Raw genomic sequence first — 22,907 nt, 5'->3', positions numbered from 1 at the left:
AGAAAAAAATGCATTAACATCAAATACTAAGTCTATCACTGCAGTAAGACAACGCCCAGGTTTTCCCACTTTTTACTTCGATGCATAGGAACGGTAGACTCAAATCACTTCGGATTCATCTGCTCAGCAGACTCATTAGGATAACCTATTTCCCTTTCTTTCGCCCGGACGACTTGACGGTGCCGGACACGGACTTGCGTTTAACAGGGGGTAATTGGGCCGACGATGTCTTCTTTGAAGGCGGCGGCGGTGTTCGATCCCGCGTCGATCTCCGTTCGGGCACGGGTTCCGGACGTCCGTCAATACTGTCCCGTGGACGACCACGGCTGGCGCTTCCGGAACTGCTGACTCTTGCTCCACGGGGCAAGCCGTTTGCCGCATCGGCCCTGTCTGATATTTCCCCCTCGCGCGGGTCGCCGCTGCTTCGTCGCCGGCTGGCGTCGCCGTAGTTGTCGTACATGTCGACGACATCTAGGACACTGTTCCGAACGGACCCGCCCGCGGCGTGGTATGAAGCCCGTGTGCCCGGCGTCATGAACTGAAAGGGATCAGCCGTCGAGTCCCCCATTGGCCTGCCCGCTGATGGATCCGAGTGGTGGCGGGCAGCCGGCGGCTGATCCGCGCGGACATAGCTATATGTGAATGGCGAAGAACTCGGTTCCCTGTCGGTGGCGGCCCGACTGGGCGTCCTTGATGAACCGGTCCCAGACCGTGGGAGCGCACGCGAAGATGACGGGGGCGGAAAGTAGCCCATCGGCGGATAGCCTGACGCTCGGTCTTCTCCCAACTCGGGAGAGGGTGGCTGTGGGGGGCTGTCGCCGCCCAGCGAATGCCTCTTCCGAGAAATTGGATCGAGTTGCGAGATGGGAATGGCAACTCGCTCCTCCCGCCGTTGTCTTCGCTCTTGTTCCTGCATGCGCTGTAGCCGCCGCTGGTACGCAGCCAGCTCCTCTTTGCTCAGTTTGACGTCCTTCTTGCCCTTCGCTTGAGCCCGTTGTATCCGTGCCATCGCAGCGTCAGCGAGCGCTTCCTCCTCAGGATCCAGGAGCGGCAGCCGCACCTGGTCGCCTTCGCCGCCCGAATCCTGACCTGATTCGTCCGAAGTCTCGTCATCGTATCCATATGCCCTCCGTGATCGAGTGTTCCCGTCCCTTTCACCCAAGTCTACTCCCGTAAATCGAAGCGGATCACTAATAAACCGATGTCCCAATGCATTTGTAACCGGTCCGGCGCCCTGTATATCGCCGTCATCATCGCTCACCAGCTCCTCCACGACCCGCTGGCCAAAATCCCACCAACTCTCCTCCTCTCCGTTGCGCGCCTCATGTATCCTCCTCTCGCGCCTCGATGGTCTTCCCCATTGGGGCGCAGGTTTGGGAGCTCGCGGCCGACCACCTAGACCGCCTCCCCGGAAAAAGCCTCATCGATCGGCTTGTCCAAAAGAGCAGCGTGGCCGAGAATGACCACGCCGCTGGCACCAATCAACCACATCATGGTGCCAAAAACGCCAGAGATCAATGCGATCGGAATGGCGATGACGTACAGGCCCGTGTAAAGCTGGACCGTCGAGAAGCGCTGTTGCCCAAATTCCAGGTCGTGGCCGTCGAGCTTGCCGATCAGGTACATGCCGACCACGACGAAGATGATGTCGAAGAGCAGCCAGAAATTGGAGAGCAGGCCGTAGATGCAGAGCATGGTGAAGATAACGGCGTAGTTGCTCGAGTAGTGGCCGAGGTTGTAGTTGACACGCGACTGCATCTCAGCGAAGTTGGCCGGCTTGTTCACGCGCTTGACGTCGAGGAACTCGGAGATGGGCCGCAGATTCGAGAAGCGGCTGCCGACGGATCCAGAGCGCATGCTGGCGAAACGCTCCTGGAGGTTCAGGCGGGACGTCAAGACGTCTATCGGGATCTGTATCCGCGCCATCTTGGAGATGTCGGTAGGGGGGTAGTCGAACCAAGGATTCGTGGTTTTGGTCGCGGATGTGAGCGCAATTAGACCTGGTAGCGGTAGTAGGGTTGGGACTCAAGCGCTGAGTGCTCCGAAGTGTCTTTGTGTGCAGTGCTTAAATGCCAGCACGGCGGAAAGAGACGACATGCGCCGACAAAGCGAGCTGTTGGATGCCGGTAGGGAGATCTGGCAAGAACGCGTCAATCTTTGGGACGAATAAAAATAAATTTGCGGGCGGCCACTAAAATGGACAAGGGGGCCATTGGCACAAGCCTTTTTATTGCTTGCTTACCCGATAGCGGGGCAATTGCAGTGCTGGGGGCCTTACGTACTGTACCTGACTAGGCACCCAAAACCGATCACAAAGAAAGGCTTACGGCGATGTCGTCGTCGATACGTAATCCGCGCGCCGCCGATGACGAATCTCTGTTTATGTGACGGCTTGGTGGTGATTCGAGAGTACGTGTTGCTCGAGGGGGAAGGGAAAAAAAGGACAAAAATCAAAATTGGAAAGGAGAACCAGGAATTGGGTTTCGAACAGGGGCCGAGATGGTGATCTCCGAAGCGAGCCACGGGGCGTGCCCCGGCGCCGTCCTAGTGGCACCCCGGTCAGTGTCGGAGCCGCACTCTCCAATCCAACTTCCCCACCCTAATTCACCCTCATCCAAGTCATCAGCGATGCTTGGGTTGGGTCGGAAGGGGATGAAGAAGGGAAAGGGAAGAGAAAGGAGAGGACGAAAAAGCGGACAGGAGCCAAATTTTCTAGCTTCCTCTGGTGCAGGGAAGCTGCCAGGTGCTGAGTTGGCGGTGGGGCGGCACGCCTGCGTTCTGCAGCCCACCGCTAAGGGCCAGGGCAGCTATAGCCAGTAAGCACAGCAGACATCCAAGTAAAAAGGCGGGAAGCCTTTCCCGCTGCATGCGCCCGTTGACCATCGAGAAGCCAGACTAGGCGGGGCACCACGGAGCACGGGAATCTGTGCGAGTCGCAATTCATGCCCAAACCCGGCCGCTCGGGCATCTCACAGGCCTCGCGTTCCGATCATGGTCTGCAGGCAGTTGTGTGGTGTGTGCCGCCAACTGCCCAATCAGACGCACCTGGGGTTGATTAGCCAAAAAGAAGGATATTTTTATGTAAGGCAGCTGAGCTACCCACGGTAATGCAGTTTGGGGCTGCAAGTCGGTCCCGGTCCGGGGCCCATACCTAGGATCCTGCGGTGTGACGGTACACAGCTAAACTTGACCGCTCTAAGTGAGTGTACTCAACGACGGGGGCGAGAGGCTCTTCATCAACATGATGATCGTCTTGGGGGTTCACCCGTGACGAGAACGTCGACACCCATGACGTCTCAGGGAGACCAAGACGGTGGTGGATGGTAATAAACAGTGATCTTCCCGCACACCTATTTCTAACCCGGGATTTGACTGGGCGGCCCGAGGACCGAGGGCAAGGATAGGAAGGGAAGGAGGTGGAATTGCACCCGGCACTCGGCATTAATATAAAGACAGGTGTACAACCGACAACCACATCACGTTATAGCACGGATTGCAAGACGACCCTGTGACGTCGAATTAGTGTTCGATTGCCAGGACCCGAGATCACTGGAAGAGCCTACCGGGCAGGCGATGGCACAGTCGACTTGGTCTCAAGCGGTGGAAGGCATTTGTAGCAAGATAGCAGAGATTAGCGAGTGGCGCCAACGTTCTCCAACTCAGGTTTAATCCACCTTCGGCTCTGGGCGCTCCAGCATCGAACATTCTCGATTGCTGGCAGATAATCTCGTTTGTTTTCTCACCTGATGTGCCTTTGGACGTCCGTCCCCTATATCAGCCAGCCCGTTTGTCCTCGTTGAACGTCTCAAATCCAATCCGGAAGAGTACCACTCGGAATCATTGAATACCCCCATCATAGAACAGACAGCAGGACAAGCACAATGTTCTTCCAAACCGTCTTCATTACCACTGCCATCGTCGGCTCCGCCATCGGTGCCGCTCTCCCACACCCGCAAGGGACGGGACTCGCGCCCGCCCACCCTGCCCTGGAGCGCGTCATTCCCATCACGCCCTTCCAGATCTCCAACCTGACCGCGGGAGCCGTCGTCCTCAGCCACCGGAACTTGTACGTATACACATCCCACCACCTTACTACCCACCTAGCCATACATAATACAATCCATTCTCCCAACCACTAACACTGGCCTCTCTCTTTCCAAAGCGTCAACTTCGACGTCACCGCCTCCCCCTCCCAGCCACCAATCCACTGCCAAGCGCTGGGCACCACAGCAGGGAAAGTCCTCAGCAGCATCTCCCGGACATGGTGCTTGTCTCCCGGCTGCTCCGACGCCGCCGGGGACGAGCAGGACAACCAACCCAACCCCCCCGCCACAGCCACGACCCCGTCTGCCAACACCACCAGCGAGGTATGGTGGTTCTCCTGGACGATGCAGAGCGACGACGGCGACGGCGGGGCCGAGCTACGCGTCGGGCGGCGGGTGGATGCGCACTGCCGTGAGGAGGCGGTGCATTTCATCCCCCGCGAGGAAATGCCTGTCGTGGGGAAGGACACGATGTTTGCGAGGCAAGTGTATACCGGGCCGGAGATGTTTGAGGTGGAGGCTTGGAGGTTTGAGGAGGTTGAGGATTGAGTAGAAGGGGATTTGTTTTTATTTTCTTTTTCTTTTTCTTTTTCTTTTTCTTGTTCTTTTTCTTGTTCTTAAAGAAGGGGGGCAGGTGGTTTCCAGAGGAAAAAACAAGGGGTGATGTTAGATAAAAGTTCGGGTGTTATTTGTGTAAAGTATTGGACGTTATTTCGGCCGGTGATGTAAGCTAGACGGAATATGAATGTGGTATTGTTACTGTATATTCTCCCGGCGTTCTTTTCTTTTCTCTTTTTGCTTTTATCTCAGAGGCTGTGTAGGCTCTAGTCTGAGAACGGAAATTGTAGGCTCTGTCTACTTGTTGGTGTCTGCCTACCACAGAGATGATTTGAGGTTGCGACCATACTCTGGATTTGGACCCCTGAAGAACCCCTCTCAGAGCGAAATACACCCGCCGGCGCTGTCCTCAACAAACAAGCTGCCGTAGATGAGACCCTCGTTGAGATTGCTCTCTTGGTAACCCGAATTGACCACGTCGCTGGTGCCGGTCGGCTTCTTTAGCAGACCAATTTGGTACTGACCCTCGCCCGCGTTGTTATTGGAGACGACACTGGTGACGCTCTTGAGCGGCTCGTCGCCCTGGGAGTAGTACACTTGGAGGGTGCTGCTGGCTGTCAGCTGGCTGCCTGCGGGGTGACAAGAATGAGAGCAACACACTTCCTGTTGAAATCCACGGTGATGGCAAAGTTCTGCCAGTCGTCCCTCAGAATAGGGGTCGACCAGATCTGCCTGTTCTGCCGGTTCAGCACCTTGTACGTGTCCCGGGCCAGGCTAGACTGGCCCAGGATGGCGCCGGCCTGGAAGTTGAACTGGTTGGCCGAGTAGTCGGCGGCCTCGTGCCACACGTTCAGGTACTCGTGGCTGAGGTTCAGGGCACGCTGGGCATCCCACTTGACGCTAAAGTGGATCGTCTTGACCCCCGAGCTGCCGGGGCTGCCGTTGTTGGTGTCGCCCTGGAACTGCAGGCCGGCCCTCCTGAAGCCGCGCTGGGTCTGGAAGATGCTGGCGTCGCTGATGGTCACCTCGAACGGCTTGTGCGTCTCGTTGTCGAAGCGGGCGTTGGCAACCTCGGGGAACTTGATGATCTGGCTCCACTTCAGGTTCTGACCCTTGACATAGTCCGGGTTGAAGATGGAGGTGCCGTAGCTGTCGAAGTCGGTCAGCTCCGTGGTGGCCTTGACGCGCCCGTCGAAGACGATGGGGCACTGGATGGCTGTTGCGGCATGTGCCTTGTGGGGAGGCCCCTGGCTGCTCGGGGGCCGAGCAGTGACTGTGGTTGCTGCCGTGAGTAGGCTGAGGAGAATGGCGTGATGCATCGCGGCAGTTTCACTTGGTGAGGCAATCAAAGGGGCAGGAGACGCAGACGTGATCAAGAGAAGCCCTCGAGACCGGAGCGAGGGCTGCGCGCCCCTGAAATATATTTCCCATTGTCTATTCTGGCGATGAGGCGATCAATGCTCTTCCGGCTGAATTTTGGCAAATGTTTTGGCGAGCGGCATCGTGAACCGCACAGAGTTCATTGACCGTTTCTCAATGGCGGAATCTGTTCCTGGCGGAACCGCCGTTTCCCGTAATAAGGGAACCACGCTCCGCATCTCCAGATTGGATTTGTGGGGAAGCCGGCTCGCTCCCGCCGCGGGGTGCCCGAAAGCGGTGGTGCAAATCGCAATCTTGGCAACTGCTTGGAGATTATGCCTAACCCTAACCCTTCCGTTGTCCGATCTGCCGAGCAAATGGCGCAGCCCGATCACACTTTGTGCCCAACCCGCTGATCGCTCGGGCTCTGTCTCTCAGGCAGCTCAGCCATTGGTTGAACCCAGCCCCATGGCGTTGTGGAGGTGGAGGCGGCGGGGTGGCTGAGCCGGGTGCCCATGTCCATACGAGAAATACGATCCAGAGCCTCAGGCACACATTATCAACTTGGGCGTCGAAATACCACAGCTTTCATCAAAATCACAATCATGTCAGGCCTAAGGGAGGAATGGCCAAGGGGGCTGGGCCGCCAATGGGGAGTAAAGATCGGAGGAACGTTGTCAGCCGGAAAGCATCTGCTCGTCTATATAAAGGGAAGACCATCTCGGACAGAACAAGAGAACAACACCATAGTTCATAGCTTTGTGCTCTCCTGAATACATTAAACACCACACACCATCACCACATCTTCCCAGTGTCTATCTCACCTCCCCATAAAAACCGCCCCACCCACCGTCACCATAGCTCCCCACTTCTTCAGCCGACGGACTACAATGTCCCATCACGCCGAGAAGCACCAAGAGCACCCGGGGCCGGCCGACATCCCCCCGCAGATCTCGGACCTGCACTGCTTCACCGAGACCAACGGCGTCATCACCACCACCATGTTCGACGTGCCCGGGTACCGGGTCGTCCGCGTCCTGGGCGCCGTCTACGGCCTGACGGTGCGCTCGCGCAACTGGGCCGCGGGGTTGGGCATGGTGATCAAGAGCCTGGCGGGCGGCGAGCTGCGTTGGTTCACGAGCATGGTATGTTTTTGAGGCATATATATATATCTATAGGTGCATACCCCCTTTTATGAACTTTGTTGCTGATATCGGAGTATAGCTGTACAGCGCGCGCAACGATGCCATCTCCAGGGTCGTCGCCGAGACGCAGGCGCGGGGCGGCAACGCGATCATCGCGTTACGGTTCGACGCCGGGGATCTGGGCGGGTTCGCGCAGGTGTGCGCCTACGGGACGGCGGCGATTATTGAGAAGGTGGAGGAGTCGGTGGAGACGCCTCCGCAGTTGATCTCGTCGTGAGGCGGTGGGGCTTGGTTTGATAAGGGTGGAGGATCTTATTTAGGGACTGGCTTGGGGAATTTTGCAAGATCTGGGTTTGAAAGGTTACGGAGTCAAGATACGTTTGATTTTGCCAAGATACCGAATATGCACACTTTAAAGACAATACCGGTTTATCCCCATATATTGTTGAACTCCAAGACGCCGTTGTCCAATGCCTGATCCAAATGCCACGCGTCATGACGCTGTACAAGGGGTTGGCAGCCCCGTTCTATTAATGATCCGTTGTTACGAGCTGTCTCTTCTTCTTGTTCCCGTTCGGCTTCGCATTAGCCACCTTGATCCATTCTCCGTTGAATGCATTGACGAGCCAGTTGACCAGTTCTGTCATCTTGAATCAGTATAGGCGCTCAAAATCGGTGTGAAACAAGACTCACTGTCATAAACGATTCGGTTCGCATTGTGGAAGTAGATGCTGTGGTCACTGTCCGGGAACACGTGTACATCATAATTCTCCACACCAGCTAGGTTCAGCCGGTCCAGGAGCGTCAGAGAATTCTGGAAATGGACATTATCGTCGGCCACGCCGTGCATCATGAGGAAGCGCACGTTCTGCGCCAAAGCCGAGACGTTGGTGATGGCACTAGTGTCGTAACCGTGCCCGTTGGTCTGCGGCGTAAGCATGTACCGCTCCGTGTAAACACTGTCGTAGTAGCGCCAGTCCGTGACCGGGGCAACGGCCATGCCGTAGCGGAACGTTTGCCCGGCGTCTTGCTCGAGCGTCTTGAGTGTGTTGAAGCCGCCGAAACTCCACCCCCAGATGGCAAGCCGCGACTCATCGACGTACTTCTTCTCGGCCCATATCTTTGCGGCAGCGATCTGGTCGTGTGACTCCCAGTGTCCCAGGTTACCACGGATGAGCACGCGGTTCTTGCGGCCGATGAAGCCGGTTCCGCGCCCATCGACCGTCACACAGATGTACCCAAGCGCCGCGGCTACGTACGACTGGAAATCGACAGTGAACTTCTTATCCACCGTCTGGGAGCCAGGCCCACTGTATTGTTGGAAAAGGACTGGATACTTCTTGTTCTTGTCAAAGTGGGGTGGCCGTCGTTCGATGTAGTTGAGCGCCGCGCCGTCGACGTTGATGGTGCCATATATGTTAATGGGGAGCTCGTACTTCCTGGCGCTCTCGGCGAGCGCCTTGTTCTCCTCTACAATGTGCTCGAATTGGTGCGGGTTTGCCGGCGTGCTGATGACTTTTTGCCACGGAATTCCTGGGCCTTTGTACGACACAAGTGCGTATCCAGCGCCTGTGGAGAACGAGGCCGCATAGTAGCCTTCCGTGGAAACGTCAGTGAGAGGAGTCAGGTCTTCTCCCGTGAGCCCGACCTGGTAGACGTGCCGCTGGATTGGCGACTCTTTTGTGGCAATGAAATAGACGACGTTTCTCTCCAGGTCCACGGCAGAGGGGGCATCGACCACTTCCCAGTCGCCAGAGGTCAGCATGATCGGGTCGGGATTGTCTAGAGGAGTAAAGTAGGCCAAATGGTCGCCATCGTCGTGGATCACCGTGTCGATATAACCATCATCGGGCCGTCCCCGGGAGGGATCAGCCGGGATGTACGTTGTCCGATGCGAGATCTCAAACCAACCCCCATCGATAGCCTTAACGTCCGTCGTCCTGATCGCTTTGCCGGTGCGCGAAGCCACGTCAACAAGGACAACCCGCATCACGTCGCTGACCCTGTTTGTTTCTTTGACGATGACTTGGCCGCCGGCCCAGATGACTGCCGTGATGAGACGATCGTCGTCGTCGAAGCCTCCAGAAATCTCAACAGAGAAGACGTCTCCGCGGGTTACATCGTAGAACTTCAGCTCGACGACGGGATTATGTGCGCCAGCTTTCGGGTACTTGATCATTCTAGTTTCGGGGTACGATTCCTCGCCAGGCTCAGGTTCGGTACCGCTCGGTCTTGAGATGAAGTACGGGACGGGGAACTCGGGGACGCCGGTCTCGTTGGTCCGCAGGAAGGCGACATAATTCCCGTCTTCAGACCACCACGTCGCTTTGCCGCTGGCAAGTACCTCCTCTTCATAGACCCAGTCGGGAACGCCGTTGAACACCTCTGCGCCGCCATCCGTGGTGATCTGGACGAGCTTGGTGGATCCGACCCTGCGCAAGTACATATTGTTGTCTCTGGTGAAGACCACAGCGTCGCTTGTTGGGCTCCACTGGGCAAGCTGGATGCGCACTCCAGGCTCGTCCGGGACCAATGGCTCGGCGGCCTGCGTCCTGACATCAAAGATCCAGTAAGCAGCATAGGTAGAATGGCGCCAGTTCGATATCACGTCGGTCGCTAGCAGTACTTTTTGCAGGTCCCTACTTGGCACTGCTTTGGCAATACTGTAGGCCTGCCCTCCATATTCAAAAGTGCTGTTCTGGACCAAGGTTCTGCTCTTGGCCACTTGAGCACCGGCCATGTCGCTCACGGCGCCGAGGTCTTGTGTGCGAACGTCTTCCACAACGATATAGTCCCTGCTTCCGCCACCCTGCTCCAGCAGAAGGCCGTCCTCGCCGTCGGGACCAGCAATCCAGCTTATAGAGTGGCTTTCGGCGCGCCAGAAGTTGCCGAGGACCTGCTCGAGCGTCACTGGCTTCCCAGAACCACGATGTACAGTTGCTTGGGGGTCATGGGCAAGCTCCGAGGCGGGCTGGTAGGACTTTGTCGAGATGTAGACGACGAGACCGGCGACCCATGCGGCAATCAAGAGACCGGCGACGATGAGGAGCGCCCTGCGCATCCCTCGGTCCATCCCCTGCCCCTTGGCGCCGGACTGCGCGCCGGAGCGGTCATTGCTGAGGAAGGCACCGGTCTCAAGATCATCGCTATTCGCATCGTCCTTGAGCGCATCGTCTTCTTCTTCCTTGTCACGCGCTGCATCGTTGGCGGCGACGCGCTCGTCGATGCGGTCGAAGACGATGCTCGTGGTGGAAACGGACGACTCTGACTCGTGAGACATTCTGGTTCGGCTCGCGCTTCTGCTCCGGCTTGTGTTGTGTCTGCGGGCGGAGACGAACGGGTCGTCCGAGTAGGGAACCATGGCGGGCGGCGGGCAGACAATGGATAACGGCGACGGAGTGGAAGGGCGGACAACGGAGCAACCGACAACGGCCCAGCGTTCCAAGATGCGGCACCTGTCGCAACCGAATCAATTGCCCCTGGCGAGTTGGTTTGAATGTGGTCTTTGTGCTGTCGACAAGCGCAGCATAGCTGATTGGCCGCTTATTCAGGCCTTAATTAGGACGGATAAAGGCCGTCTCTGGTATTTGGTTGCTCTGGCCTCGGCCACAGATCGCAAACGCGGTGACGATTGCTAGAGCGCCGAGACATCAAGGTGCCATAACCCGGCAAGGGTCTTTTTCTACCAAAACCCTAACCCTTACTAGCCCTTACTAGGCGATCTCAACTATCAGTTCCCATCACCACACTCGCTACATCCGACAACGTCGACCCGATTGGATGTAAGGTCGCCCGTCCTGTTGCAAACCGGGACAGATATTGGCTTTGTAATGCATTTTTCATTTTCTGTGGCCATTGTCCAGTTTATCTTAGACACCGCATCTGTCCTCACCACCACCGGATGGCACAGCAGACCCTTCCAGTACGACTGGCCTCTTTCTGGTCCGTGGTCCTCGGACCGCCAACGAGATGAAACGCCAGGATATACCCAACCGCCCAACACAACGGGCTGAGGCCGGGTCGTGCACGTTGCCAGCCCGGCCCATCTTGAAGCACAGCGCCAACGTTGGCTTCTGCAGGAGCTATCGTACGAATGTCCGTGATGCATGGTGTCCCGCAATGGTTGAGCATGATGCAGCTGTCTGCTATTGACAAAAGGGCCGCCCTGGGATAAGTCTGTAAATGATGTGCATACCATGCGTCCATTATATGGTCCTAGGTGCGGCCATGGCCAATGCTGTAAATAACATCGTCAATGACCGGCCGGCTGCTTCAACCGGTCAGTGACCACTACCTAAAACCCCATGACTGAATCGGCACTTTTGTCCGGCCTGCTGTTTCGCCCGACCAGACCGCGTGGACTGTTGTGATATGCAGTGGCCTTGGTGCAGTCCGGCTTACTGATAATGTCTACCGTACTTCTCCCATCCGACGCCATACGGCTCTCAGTCCATGGTGTCCGTCCTGTGATGCTTCGCCCACTTAAAGTGATTATACCTGGATACGCCTTTGGCGACGGAGCGACTATTTGTGGAGTATATTGATAAAATTTCTGCCATAGACGGTTACTTCGACCTCCTCCTGACCCCAAGTGACAAGCAAACGTCGCCCAGCAGCAATGGCGCCGTACATGTCGGTCGAGCGAGCGCATCAGTCATATGGCCCAGTGGACAAAGAAGCACTTTCTAGTCGATTGTCGAAATCGGAGCGTGGCCTACTACGCATGGGCCTAGTTAAATCAGAACAGTGGAAGCAGCTGCCCACCGAAGGCCTATACCAGATCGTCATCTTGGAAGTGCTCGACGATGGGCAAACATACCCCTTGGAGCGCGGTGGCGGAAAGGCGTTTGCCGTCACTGCCGTGCTGGACCTTGGCTTGAGGATGATTGAAAGTTCCCGTGGTCGAGACGGTAGGTGGCTTCAAGGGCCGGGGTTGTGTCGATGGTGCTAACCTGCCGGTATTTCTAGCTCTCGAGAACCTAGCACACAAGGCAATATGTGTCTGGCGAGAACGGCCCGTCCCTGTTCCAGTCTCCGAGCCATCAAACGTAGATGTACCCCGTGCAATTGACGATTTCCTTCGCTCCGTGCGGCACCGCTTCCCCGTCGTTAAACTTGACGACCGGAACGGCTTCTGCCACGAAGAAGACGCCAACCGGATGTTCTATTCCCTGTTTGACCAATTTTCGGCCCTTGAGCGGTTCAAGTTTAACCCTAAAGCTGCTGCCGTCCTGCACCTAAACTGGCAGGTGAGTTCCTCCTAGTAGTAGGACTGAACATCTCCTGAGGCTACCCGGGACGCTAACCACGCATTACAGCTAGTCGATAAGTTATACTGGACAAGACTGAAAGCAGATGTCGCTCGCCGTCACCGCCGCGAGGGCGAGAAGATGGCGCAGACAGAGCGCTTCCACCGTCTGCAGCTGCATCTCGCATCCATGGTCACCCATCACCTCTGTCACCTCTTCGTCAACTTCCTCCGCGAGTTCGAAGGGCTCGCAGGTCTGGTCACCGACGCTGACTTCATGCGGCTGGTGACGCGCTACGACCCCGGTGCTGAGTTTGAGGTTGACTTCTTTGGCGGCCGGCCTAAGCTTTTCATCGACCACAACGGCCCTCGAGAGGAGAGTTATTCCGGACAAAGCTACGTGATTAAAAGGGGGAGCAATGATCGAAGGATGGCTGCGGTTATCGCCCAGTATAAGATTGAGAGCTATCTAAAAGGCGGTAAGTAAAACATACGCCAAGCGATTTCAGGGGCTAGATGCTTACTCCATGCTACAGACTTTTCTGTTCCTCTCTTGACTGAGGTAGAGGGAGAGGTTTTCCCAATGGAGAGGTACCAGGATGTCAAGAGGCGTTACGGCGTTTCCAAGCAAGAGAACGGTCAGTGGCGAGAAGGTCAGACTGGTACCAGGCGCATTGCGGAGATTGGATCGACGGCGCCGCAATCGCCCAACGTGCCGTGGAATGTACAGGGCGCCGATTACCAGATGCTGAAGCGGGCGTGCTTCGACCCGTCCATCCGGCTTGTCGACGTCTTGGGTTTCTAGATTAATATTGCCGTTGTGTGTCTGGAGAGAGTTAGCTGTAATGAGTAGCCTAGTCTAGCTTAGGATATAGATGATGGTAACGTAAATTTCTTCGTATTCGAGTATTTACTTGCTTTAGTCAAGGCTCCTTATTAGCACATAGGGAGAATGGAAGACAAGAAGATATCAGAAGAGGCACCTCCGTACAGCCACATCTCATCCGCTATAACAAACCTCCCCACCCCTAAGCAAAGTAGACCTTTCAAAACCAAACACACCCCAAAGCCTACAACACCCCCGGGGCTCCTAACTCAATCTCTATTGCCCATCCTCCCCCCCGCCTGCCTCAAATACCCCTCAGATACCCCTTTCAAACTTCCCTCCTCCGTCAACAACCTCAAAGAATACCTCTTGCTTATCCGAACCAAACTGTTCTCGCTCGCAGCCCCCATCCCCTCTCCTGTCCCCTTAACGTACCACCGCTACGCACCCCCAAGTGCAACTTATACATCTCATATACCAGATACCGAATCCCTAACTCCCCCACCAACCGATCCATCAAACCCCTTACCCTCCCCCCTAGCGCTATCGCAGACCGCCCTATTTCCATCCATAAAGAACCGGACCCCACTGCCCTCAACTTATAAGGCGGCCGCCCCCCACATTCCCTCAACCTAAACCCCCCTAAGATTTCCCACTCCTCAAAACAACTCTGTACACCCTTGCGGCGGATCGGCAGTGCCAGCAAGTACCTACCCGTGCGGGATATCTATGTTGACATCCCTGACCTGGTCGCATACGTCCTCGAAGGGGGTGACGTGCCAACTGGCCGGGAGTGGGGGTGAAGGAGAAGGGAGGGAGGAGGGAGGGAGGAAGGAAGGAGGCGGGAGAGAGAAAGGAGGGAGGGGGGAGGAGGAGGGCGTGGAAGCAGATGGAGAGGTTGTAAAACGTAGACGGGAGGGGGTAGGTGGTAGAGGATGGTGTTGTCTGAGAAGGGCTGGACGGCGGGGATGGGGAGAAATTGCAGGGGAGCCATGGGGAATAGGGCGGACATTGTCGAAGACTAGAAGTCTTCAGTGCCTTATATAAGGCCTTCCTTTCCTTGGCAACTAACTGGTGTCTACTATTGTTGTTTTCTATTCCTTGATATAGGTTTCTTACCCGGCCTATACGGTACGGCTCTCCTATATGTATATAGCGGTTGAAGGACCGGCACACCTTATTTAGGGCAAAGCGCTGTAGGAAGAATAATAATAATAGGGCGGGCGTTGATTGTGGTTGTGGCTGGAGCCGTTAGGTTGGGCTAGGTGGTCTTGTACAGAGAATGGGCAGGTAGGAGAGGAGGCCCGCAACCGCGAATTGGTTAGATGAGAAGGGTTTTACTGATCGTCTCGTCTCGTCTCTTGACCATGGGAGCCGCCCTCTGCTATGCCGGGAAGAATGCCTGGCGACGTTCTCCGCGAGGGTGAGGGTGGTAGGCGTCAACACGCAACGGGACAATTGCTGCGGTGAGAGCCACGGCCCCGGGTAATACGTCCAGCCCCGTGGTGAGTTGTAGGGTATTCTTGAATGCCGACTGCAGATCTCGGCATTCCGAAATCGATTGGCTGTCACATCACGATTCGAGAGACAGCCTTGGGCGAGGTCGCAAGAAGCTATCCACCCCCTTGCAGTAAGTTCCTGAGCTGTAGTCTGCTCCTGTCCACACTTTCCCGGCCCCCCATGCAAAGTCGCTTCTTCAAACGATGGCGTGCGTCAAGGAGGAGTCGCTGAAGTCGGTTCCGGACGGTCGGATCAATCTCCCCAATCACATTCCACGGTAGCCGCCAGCTTATCCGCGCCGCCGCCCGGCGATCTCCAGCTCCGCTGCACGTCAAAAGCCTTGCTGACGGTATTACCAAAGCCAATCCGATATCAAGTTACCTTGATCGAGATCTGAGTACGCACAATGGCAATCAACCAGCGGTAACCAATTTGAAATCACCATGTCTGCAATTGGGGGCTCCGGTTACGCGGCTATTGTCGCGCTTCGCACTCACACTATCAGCCTTGTACCGGCCATGCATCGGCCGAATCTTCTGGCTAGGTGGGTGGAAAGACCGGTGAAAACGAGGTGTAGGCGCCCCATGGGCCTGAAGGGTGTACTGCCCCCTAAACCGGGGGCCAAGTAGCCGCCTGCACCGAAGACACCGATTCGCGTGTATAAGTGATATAAGATAGTCAAGGAAAGCCTGGGGAGATTCATGGGTGCTCAAGTGTGTGGGCCTCTGAAGTCGGAGGCGCAATTTGTTGCTAAAGCTCATTTGCTTTGTTTACTCCTGTTTTCACGTTCTGAAGCCGCATCTATCTTTCATAGAATCTTTTACCTCTTCGGTTTGTCCAACATCGGTCGGGCGGTAAGTGACGTGTCCCAGCGATATGAATGACAAGGCCAAGAGTCTAAGCTGACGTTTATACAGCGACCAAGATCAGCAGCATGGAAAGGCCAACGGTTGCAAGATCGCTCACCATCTCGGCCCGATCCAGCGAGACCGCCGAAGACCAAAGCAGTCTCGACGTCAACGTCTCTGAGCACTCGGTTGAATGTGACCTGGGTCCGTCGCTCTTGGGGGAGCCACAACCAATGCACTATCTTGGCTCGCGTGCTCTAGCGGCGACACCACCTCCGGAACGAGCCTCGGTGTCGAATCAACTCGTTGATGGGATCGGTTGCCATTTCCCCCCGGTGTTGCCAACCAGGTACTCGTCCCTGGCGCTAGGGAGTGAAAGCGCGATAGACGCCCCAGCCACTCCCCGTCAAATGCCAGAAGCTACAGACACAGGTGCTATTTGCAGTGAGGCTGCCCGAGAAGCGGCTGATTCGAACACCCCTGGGCCCACTATGTCGCTCTTTGGGACTCCGATCTGGCCAGTTCCGTCCGGAAGAGGGATGTTTGGCCCAGTCAACCCTCTGACGCCAAGCCCGACTCCAAAGCGCAAACGGAACTCGAGCCCTCCATTTGATCCCTGCACAGTTAAGAGACAGAGGACTCGGGAGTTGGAGACAGAGGAGCAACTGGAGATTGAGGGCTCTCCAAAAGCTAACTTCCAGGAGCTGGCAAGCAACCAGGCGTTCCACACAATAAGACAGCTTACCATCAGCCTGGCTGGTTCGACGGGATATCCCGTGGATAAACCGGCTGAAGAAGCCTCAAGGGACAGTAGGTCTAGTTGCCTTGCTGGTGATGAGACGAACCTGGACTGACGAGGGTACAAGACCAGAACTTGGCAGATTCGGAGATGGCCAGTCAGCGGGCACCCGCGGGCGCTCTGACTGAGCAACGTGCTGCCAAACCAAACCATGCTATCGAAATCGAGTACTTCTCAGAGGATGAGATCGAGGAACGGCTAGCGGAACTCCTAAGCGCTTATCGAGCGTTCTATCTCGAGCCCGACGAAGCAGAAGCAGAAAAATCAAGAATCGCGGATAGTGCGCGACGAGGCCGCCGCGCCCTCAAAGCCATATTCGAAAACCATTTGCACTCAGCCGAGGACGAAGGGCTTCTTCTGGAGAGAGAGGAGGAAGACGTCTTGAACATGTTTATGCTGTGGCTCCGCGAGACGGGAATGCCGACTGGGATTCGTAGCGAGACCTTCAATGACATGTCGGACTGCCTCAGCCGCCTGGATGAACTGGCCGTTGCGCCCTTTATCAAGAAGATTGTGTGAGTGATGCCGGAAAGATGGTCCCTTGACGGCGGCTAACAAGCGCTCGCAGGCTGTCCACAACGGTTCATGGCGCGAATCTCACGAGTCGCCCGCCTGAAGTTCGGGGTAATTGCGTACCGGCCTGCAAACCCGATGGTACCCTTGAGTGGGAGTTTGATGACATCTTCTACGAGCTTTCGCAGCCACATATTGCCTAAAGTGCACCTCTAGGACTACGACGGGGCCAAGATGCCTTGGCAGGGCGGAAGCGAACCCGGAAGCGTGAGGGTAGGGGGCGAGATGCTAGAGGCGCTCGTTGGCGCGGATGTGTAACTGTACTCCGGCTGGTAATCTGTATCTCGTAACTGCTTTGAATGTATTCCATATTGAACATCTTCCATGTTGCTGTGAGCGAGTTGGTGCTGGGATCAGGACTGGCTAGGGCTCTGTAACATTCTCCGGGATTACCCGGGAAACCAGCCGCCCGCGCAGAGACGTGTCCATGAAGCAGCAGCTAGAGAGAGGGAGGGCGCGGAGGCTGGAGGTCGACTACTCGGGGAAGAAACCTAGAAGCCGTTATTCGTCGCAGAAGGGCATCTGAATAAGAGCATGATGAGAGCCGGAAGGGTGGGAGGTGATTTTACAATGCCGTTTCCCTTTGCAACGGGGGCTCGCGTTTTTGATGGTTGCCAAGTGGAACCCCCTCGGGAGTCGCTGGTCGAGCAAAATTCTTTTCAGTGCGTGATTGGACAGTGCTCAGCTCCGGACCCGCCCTCCTCTCCAACCAAGGCCTGCCAGCCCTTCTCGACAATTTTCCTCACGGTCGGCTCTCCAAACTTCCATCAACCTCTCCGTCCCAATCTCCCCTCCACGCAATTGCAATTCGATTGCAATTGTTTTTCCTCCACGTCTGAGGCATAACATACCTCGCTAATATGTTCCGGAACGCCATCCGACAGAGCACGCGCGCCGTCGGCGCTCTCTCTGCCTCGAGCAGAGTCGCCGTAGTGAGTGCACCTCCGCCCGCCCGACCTTAGCTCAATTCCATCGCCCGATGCTCGGAAACCATCTCAATGCGCCGTGCAACTACTCAGGAAGCTCAATTGAGCTTCGCCGTGGCGGCGCAAAGGTGCTAGGCGAGCCTCTGGAGCTTGGATTGGAGCTGCTGGAATTTGCCTCGCTCTTGGCTCTCTCGGGGTTCGGGTCGTGCTAACCGGTCCGTATAGCGAAATGCCGCACCAGCCGTTTCCGCCCTCCAAGCCCGCACATACGCCGCCGACGCGAAGGCCTCGCCGACCGAGGTCTCGTCCATTCTCGAGCAGAGAATCCGCGGTGTCCAGGAGGAGGCTGGTCTTGCTGAGACTGGCCGCGTCCTGTCCGTCGGGTACGTTTACCAAAACAACACACGACGACGTCCGAGAGCACGAATATGGTGCTGTGGCTACCGCCGGCCGGATGTCTGGATGGGGCGAAATCTTGCGATGCGGAATTGATGCTAACTACGGTGCCCTTGACAGTGATGGTATCGCCCGCGTGCACGGCATGGCCAACGTCCAAGCCGAGGAGCTCGTCGAGTATGTGAAACCTGTCCTTAACTTGAGTTCTGGCCCTTGGAGCTGACTAGTTGTAGGTTCGCCTCTGGCGTCAAGGGCATGTGCATGAACCTCGAGGCTGGCCAGGTCGGTGTCGTGCTTTTCGGCTCTGACCGTCTCGTCAAGGAGGGCGAGACTGTTAAGCGTACTGGCGAGATTGTGAGTTAAAGATGAGACGACGATGCTTGCTAAGACGCCCCCCTAACCCTCACCAGGTCGATGTCCCCGTCGGCCCCGAGCTGCTCGGCCGTGTGGTTGATGCTCTCGGTAACCCCATCGATGGCAAGGGCCCCATCAACGCCAAGGAGAAGCGCCGTGCCCAGCTCAAGGCCCCGGGCATTCTGCCTCGCCGCTCCGTCAATCAGCCTGTGCAGACCGGTCTCAAGTCTGTCGACGCCATGGTTCCCATTGGCCGTGGCCAGCGTGAGTTGATCATCGGTGATCGTCAGACCGGCAAGACTGCTGTCGGCCTGGATACCATCCTCAACCAGAAGCGGTGGAACAACGGCACCGACGAGTCCAAGAAGCTCTACTGCATCTACGTCGCCGTTGGCCAGAAGCGCTCTACCGTCGCTCAGCTCGTCAAGACCCTCGAGGAGAATGATGCCATGAAGTACTCTATCGTCGTCGCCGCCACTGCCTCTGAGGCTGCCCCTCTGCAGTACATTGCTCCGTTCACGGGGGCATCCGTGGGGGAGTGGTTCAGGGACAATGGGAAGCACGCGCTGGTGATCTACGACGATCTGTCCAAGCAGGCCGTCGCCTATCGCCAGATGTCTCTGCTGCTGCGCCGCCCTCCTGGACGTGAGGCGTACCCAGGAGACGTCTTTTACCTGCACTCTCGTCTCCTCGAGCGTGCTGCGAAGATGAACGACAAGCACGGTGGCGGCTCCATGACTGCCTTGCCCATTATTGAGACCCAGGGTGGTGATGTGTCTGCCTATATTCCCACCAACGTCATTTCCATCACTGATGGTCAGATCTTCCTGGAGTCCGAGCTTTTCTACAAGGGTGTCCGCCCGGCCATCAACGTCGGTCTTTCCGTGTCTCGTGTCGGTTCCGCCGCTCAGCTCAAGGCCATGAAGCAAGTCGCCGGTTCTCTGAAGCTCTTCTTGGCCCAGTACCGCGAGGTCGCTGCCTTCGCCCAGTTTGGCTCTGATCTTGATGCCGCCACCAAGCAGACCCTCGCCCGTGGTGAGCGGGTAAGTTTGATTCCGGTTGTCCCGTCGTAAGGTGTAACAGGTGCTAATGATATCTACAGTTGACCGAGCTCCTGAAGCAGAAGCAATACTCCCCCATGGCCGTTAACGAGATGGTTCCCCTCATCTTCGCTGGTGTCAACGGCTACCTCGACACCGTTCCCGTCAACAAGATCCTCCAATGGGAGGCTGACTTCCTTGCCCACCTCAAGACCAATGAGGCAGACCTCATGGCCACCATTGACAAGGAAGGCGCCATCAGCAAGGATCTTGAGGCCAGGTTGAGGGACGTCACTCAGACCTTCACCAAGGGCTTCCTGGCCTAATTTGCTAGTAAAATTTAAAGCGTTGCTGGGAATCTACAGGGAGTTGGTGGAGAGAGAAGGGAGATATCTATACCGCAGTGTCCATGTGTTTCTAGAGCAGGGGGTTTCCATCTCGTGTGCTGGATGAGGAAGGACGCATGAGAAAGGGAGATTCTCCGGTCAAACCCATTGTAACATAGAGCGAAGACTCAATCAAGCACTCGATTCCTTTTGTCCTTGAACGTTGGCTTCTGAGACGTTGTAGAGACGTCCCGAGTTATTAAGGTACTTTGGATGGTGTGTGGGGCTTGTGGATTTGAGGGCCACGGGCCTGAAGCCAGTGACATCATGCACAACAACCAGCAAGCTTCGGATCTCAATCCAGGAACATAAAACAGCTGCGAAACGCAACCTAAGGCACAACGCTTTGCTATCGGGAAACCTTCGAGCCTCCTGTAGCTTGTTGCGAGATACTCGAGCTATAGGAAGTGCTTCTTATCCGATTGAGTCGCGCTTGCCGGTAAGCCGTACAACCTGCGATCTCAGGTGGTCCGTAAAGGACTATTACACTGGATATTGATAGGCGTATAGATTATTGAGTTTTGCCTCTTCTCTGGAAATGACACCTGACCTGACCACCTCGGCGTCAACCCCACCTCGGAAGATGTCTGCGGCTACCAAGGAGATGCTTGCCCGTGTGCGGCAGATGATTCCGCCTATGCTGGAGAAGTTCCACAAGGGTGAGTGTCCTTTCCCTGGTTGTCTTTTAAGGGCTATTTGAGGTCGGAGGATGGCCTCACTGACGGGGCATTATATAGGCCAGCTGGGACGGGTGGCTGTCATTGGTGGGAGCGAGGACTACACGGGCGCGCCGTACTTTTCGGCGATGGCTAGTGCCCGGCTGGGGTGTGATATGGTAGGTTTTCTCTTGCTTTTTTGTTTCTGGCGGCTGGGTTAAGGGTTGTAAAGGAGGATGGGGAAGGTGAGAGGGTTTGTTGTGTGAGGAGGGAAAGAGGGGTGAGAGTGAGACAAGGAGAAGTATGGGGGAAAGATTGGTGGTGATGTCCATCCAGCCTCTGGGCCCCCGTTTCCTTCTCGCGACTCAACGGACCATCCGGGCAGTAGCTAACACCATCCCAGTCCCACGTCATCTGCACTCCCACCGCCGCCACCGTCATCAAGTCCTACTCGCCCAACCTCATGGTCCACCCCCTGATGCGCTCCTCCCCGTCCTCCCCCGCCGCGCCCGTCACCGGCGGCTCTTCCTCCGCGGACACGGACCCGGACCAGATCGCCGCCCGCATCGTCCCCATGCTCGACCGGCTCCACGTCCTCGTCATCGGCCCCGGCCTCGGCCGCGACCCGCTCATGCAGGACACGTGCGCCCGCGTGATCCGCGCCGCCCGCGACAAGGACATGCCCATGGTGCTGGACGCCGACGCGCTGCAGATCGTCCAGCGCGACCCGGACCTCGTCCGTGGCTACGGCCTGGCCGTGCTGACGCCCAACGTGGTCGAGTTTGGGCGGCTGACATCGGCGTTGGGTGTCGACGACCAGGTGAAGGCTGCCAAGGAGAGCGCGGGGGAGACGGCCAAGGTGGAGGCGCTCGCGCGGGCGTTGGGAGGGGTCATGATTGTGCAGAAGGGAGGCAAGGATCACTTGAGCGATGGGAAGACGACGTTCACGGTTGACTTGGAGGGGGGCAAGAAGAGGAGCGGTGGGCAGGGGGATACGCTCACCGGGAGCATTGCCACGTTCCTGGGGTGGAGGAAAGCGTATCTGGATGGGATTTGGGAAACGGGCGGGGCCTTGAAGGAAGAGGAGTTGGTTGGGTTGGCAGTGTATGGGGGGAGCGCGATTACGAGGGTGAGTATCTGCGTACACGCTGTTGCTTTTGACCTTGCTCTGACGGCTGCCCCGAACTCTTGCTTGTTACCTTGGTTTGAATGACGGCTAACGAGCGGACTATTAGGAATGCTCACGGCTGGCCTTTGCTAAGAGAGGCCGTAGCCTGCAAGCTAGCGACCTTACTGACGAGGTGCACACGGCCTTCATGAACCTCTTTGGCGAGGTGGATGAGGATGCCAGTGGTGCGAAGCTCTGAGCTCTTACTGCTTGCATGTCCAGTCGATTACCATATTGTGTAAGGGGTGAGATTTCCACATCCTCGGAATTTCTGTTTCAAGCTTTCGGAGATCTGTACTGTGGCCGATCCTCGATCGGCAGAGGTAGCAAGCCACTCGAGCGCTTAACCATCGGAAATATTTGCCGCGGATTTGGCTGTATGATGGCACAAGGTGAAACACACTCTGGTGACGGCAGACAATCACCTCCTTTGTCCGTTCTCTGTGGCCACCGATCTAAGCCGTGGGAAATTGGTTGTCATATCGCGGCGCAACGTCGATGATTCATGAAGACATTGCTGTTACCAGGTGCACTTGCATAGCCCTCAGGCGGTGTTACACCCGCCGATCGCCAAATGATCAAAGGGGAGGGGGGGCTATTCAAGCAGCAAGGGTTATATGCATGTAGCCTCTGTGAGACCTGTAGAACCCGAGCTCGCAGGATCGGACTTGATGTGACATGAAGGGTGCTACTGCTGCAAGGGTTCCCACACATCTGTAGTTTCTGTTGACCGGAGCTCTCCCTCCAGGCCTGTTTGCTCACTTGTTTCGTCCACACACCCTCCGCAAGCCACTATCTGGCTCGAGTAACGCCTATGCGGATCTAAAGCGTTGAGTGGGGGACCAGGTAGGCGGGCGGGGCGGTTGCGTTGGAAAGGGAGGCCTTGATCTCGGTGCCTCTCCCTAGCCGCGACTAGCAACGCAGATACATGGAAATGGATGGTGAGTGAGACATGCATTCCCACTTGCGTCCGCCCTAACAGCCACAGTCGGGCGATACGTACTTAAAGCAGGGTTTTGCACCGTGACTCGAAAATCTGATCTGTGTCCAGTCAGGTGCGGTATTCCGGCGTCAGTACATAG

General features: G+C 56.5%; 10 protein-coding genes across 10 annotated transcripts; 6 read left to right on the top strand and 4 right to left on the bottom strand.

Moving 5' to 3' along the window:
* Nucleotides 1–145: 145 nt before the first annotated feature.
* MFIFM68171_00999 (PRA1 family protein-domain-containing protein) lies at nucleotides 146–1,326 on the bottom strand (the record flags this gene model as incomplete). The annotated part of the gene is made up of 2 exons (XM_071056421.1): nucleotides 146–1,234; nucleotides 1,300–1,326. 2 exons carry the CDS (start codon nucleotides 1,324–1,326, stop codon nucleotides 146–148), a joined length of 1,116 nt encoding a protein of 371 aa, XP_070912522.1.
* Nucleotides 1,327–1,395: 69 nt separating this feature from the next.
* YIP3 (Prenylated Rab acceptor 1) lies at nucleotides 1,396–1,926 on the bottom strand (the record flags this gene model as incomplete). Its single annotated transcript, XM_071056420.1, has 1 exon — nucleotides 1,396–1,926. The coding sequence occupies one exon, from the start codon at nucleotides 1,924–1,926 to the stop codon at nucleotides 1,396–1,398; it is 531 nt and encodes a 176-aa protein (XP_070912521.1).
* Nucleotides 1,927–3,881: 1,955 nt separating this feature from the next.
* MFIFM68171_00997 (uncharacterized protein) lies at nucleotides 3,882–4,592 on the top strand (the record flags this gene model as incomplete). Its single annotated transcript, XM_071056419.1, has 2 exons — nucleotides 3,882–4,066; nucleotides 4,163–4,592. 2 exons carry the CDS (start codon nucleotides 3,882–3,884, stop codon nucleotides 4,590–4,592), a joined length of 615 nt encoding a protein of 204 aa, XP_070912520.1.
* A 387-nt stretch (nucleotides 4,593–4,979) lies between these two features.
* MFIFM68171_00996 (Glycoside hydrolase 131 catalytic N-terminal domain-containing protein) lies at nucleotides 4,980–5,920 on the bottom strand (the record flags this gene model as incomplete). The annotated part of the gene is made up of 2 exons (XM_071056418.1): nucleotides 4,980–5,208; nucleotides 5,262–5,920. 2 exons carry the CDS (start codon nucleotides 5,918–5,920, stop codon nucleotides 4,980–4,982), a joined length of 888 nt encoding a protein of 295 aa, XP_070912519.1.
* A 930-nt stretch (nucleotides 5,921–6,850) lies between these two features.
* Nucleotides 6,851–7,382, top strand: MFIFM68171_00995 (Heavy metal-binding domain-containing protein (Fragment); the record flags this gene model as incomplete). Its single annotated transcript, XM_071056417.1, has 2 exons — nucleotides 6,851–7,105; nucleotides 7,185–7,382. The coding sequence occupies 2 exons, from the start codon at nucleotides 6,851–6,853 to the stop codon at nucleotides 7,380–7,382; spliced, it is 453 nt and encodes a 150-aa protein (XP_070912518.1).
* Nucleotides 7,383–7,635: 253 nt separating this feature from the next.
* On the bottom strand, nucleotides 7,636–10,466 carry MFIFM68171_00994 (putative dipeptidyl-aminopeptidase B; the record flags this gene model as incomplete). The annotated part of the gene is made up of 2 exons (XM_071056416.1): nucleotides 7,636–7,745; nucleotides 7,799–10,466. The coding sequence occupies 2 exons, from the start codon at nucleotides 10,464–10,466 to the stop codon at nucleotides 7,636–7,638; spliced, it is 2,778 nt and encodes a 925-aa protein (XP_070912517.1).
* Nucleotides 10,467–11,723: 1,257 nt separating this feature from the next.
* MFIFM68171_00993 (Fungal-type protein kinase domain-containing protein) lies at nucleotides 11,724–13,158 on the top strand (the record flags this gene model as incomplete). Its single annotated transcript, XM_071056415.1, has 4 exons — nucleotides 11,724–12,015; nucleotides 12,074–12,354; nucleotides 12,424–12,832; nucleotides 12,890–13,158. 4 exons carry the CDS (start codon nucleotides 11,724–11,726, stop codon nucleotides 13,156–13,158), a joined length of 1,251 nt encoding a protein of 416 aa, XP_070912516.1.
* A 2,455-nt stretch (nucleotides 13,159–15,613) lies between these two features.
* Nucleotides 15,614–17,042, top strand: MFIFM68171_00992 (uncharacterized protein; the record flags this gene model as incomplete). Its single annotated transcript, XM_071056414.1, has 3 exons — nucleotides 15,614–16,337; nucleotides 16,394–16,841; nucleotides 16,895–17,042. The coding sequence occupies 3 exons, from the start codon at nucleotides 15,614–15,616 to the stop codon at nucleotides 17,040–17,042; spliced, it is 1,320 nt and encodes a 439-aa protein (XP_070912515.1).
* Nucleotides 17,043–17,759: 717 nt separating this feature from the next.
* Nucleotides 17,760–19,941, top strand: ATP1 (Alpha subunit of the F1 sector of mitochondrial F1F0 ATP synthase; the record flags this gene model as incomplete). The annotated part of the gene is made up of 6 exons (XM_071056413.1): nucleotides 17,760–17,831; nucleotides 18,051–18,208; nucleotides 18,342–18,398; nucleotides 18,455–18,575; nucleotides 18,632–19,618; nucleotides 19,678–19,941. The coding sequence occupies 6 exons, from the start codon at nucleotides 17,760–17,762 to the stop codon at nucleotides 19,939–19,941; spliced, it is 1,659 nt and encodes a 552-aa protein (XP_070912514.1).
* Nucleotides 19,942–20,539: 598 nt separating this feature from the next.
* Nucleotides 20,540–22,024, top strand: MFIFM68171_00990 (ATP-dependent (S)-NAD(P)H-hydrate dehydratase; the record flags this gene model as incomplete). Its single annotated transcript, XM_071056412.1, has 4 exons — nucleotides 20,540–20,660; nucleotides 20,739–20,836; nucleotides 21,061–21,786; nucleotides 21,893–22,024. 4 exons carry the CDS (start codon nucleotides 20,540–20,542, stop codon nucleotides 22,022–22,024), a joined length of 1,077 nt encoding a protein of 358 aa, XP_070912513.1.
* Between the last annotated feature and the right edge of the window lie 883 nt (nucleotides 22,025–22,907).

Source organism: Madurella fahalii (genome assembly GCF_045866475.1).
Source record: "Madurella fahalii IFM 68171 DNA, scaffold_1, whole genome shotgun sequence".
Lineage (NCBI taxonomy): Eukaryota > Fungi > Ascomycota > Sordariomycetes > Sordariales > Madurella > Madurella fahalii.
The sequence above is the reverse complement of the archived record's forward strand: the minus strand, read 5'-3'. Positions and strand labels throughout refer to the sequence as shown.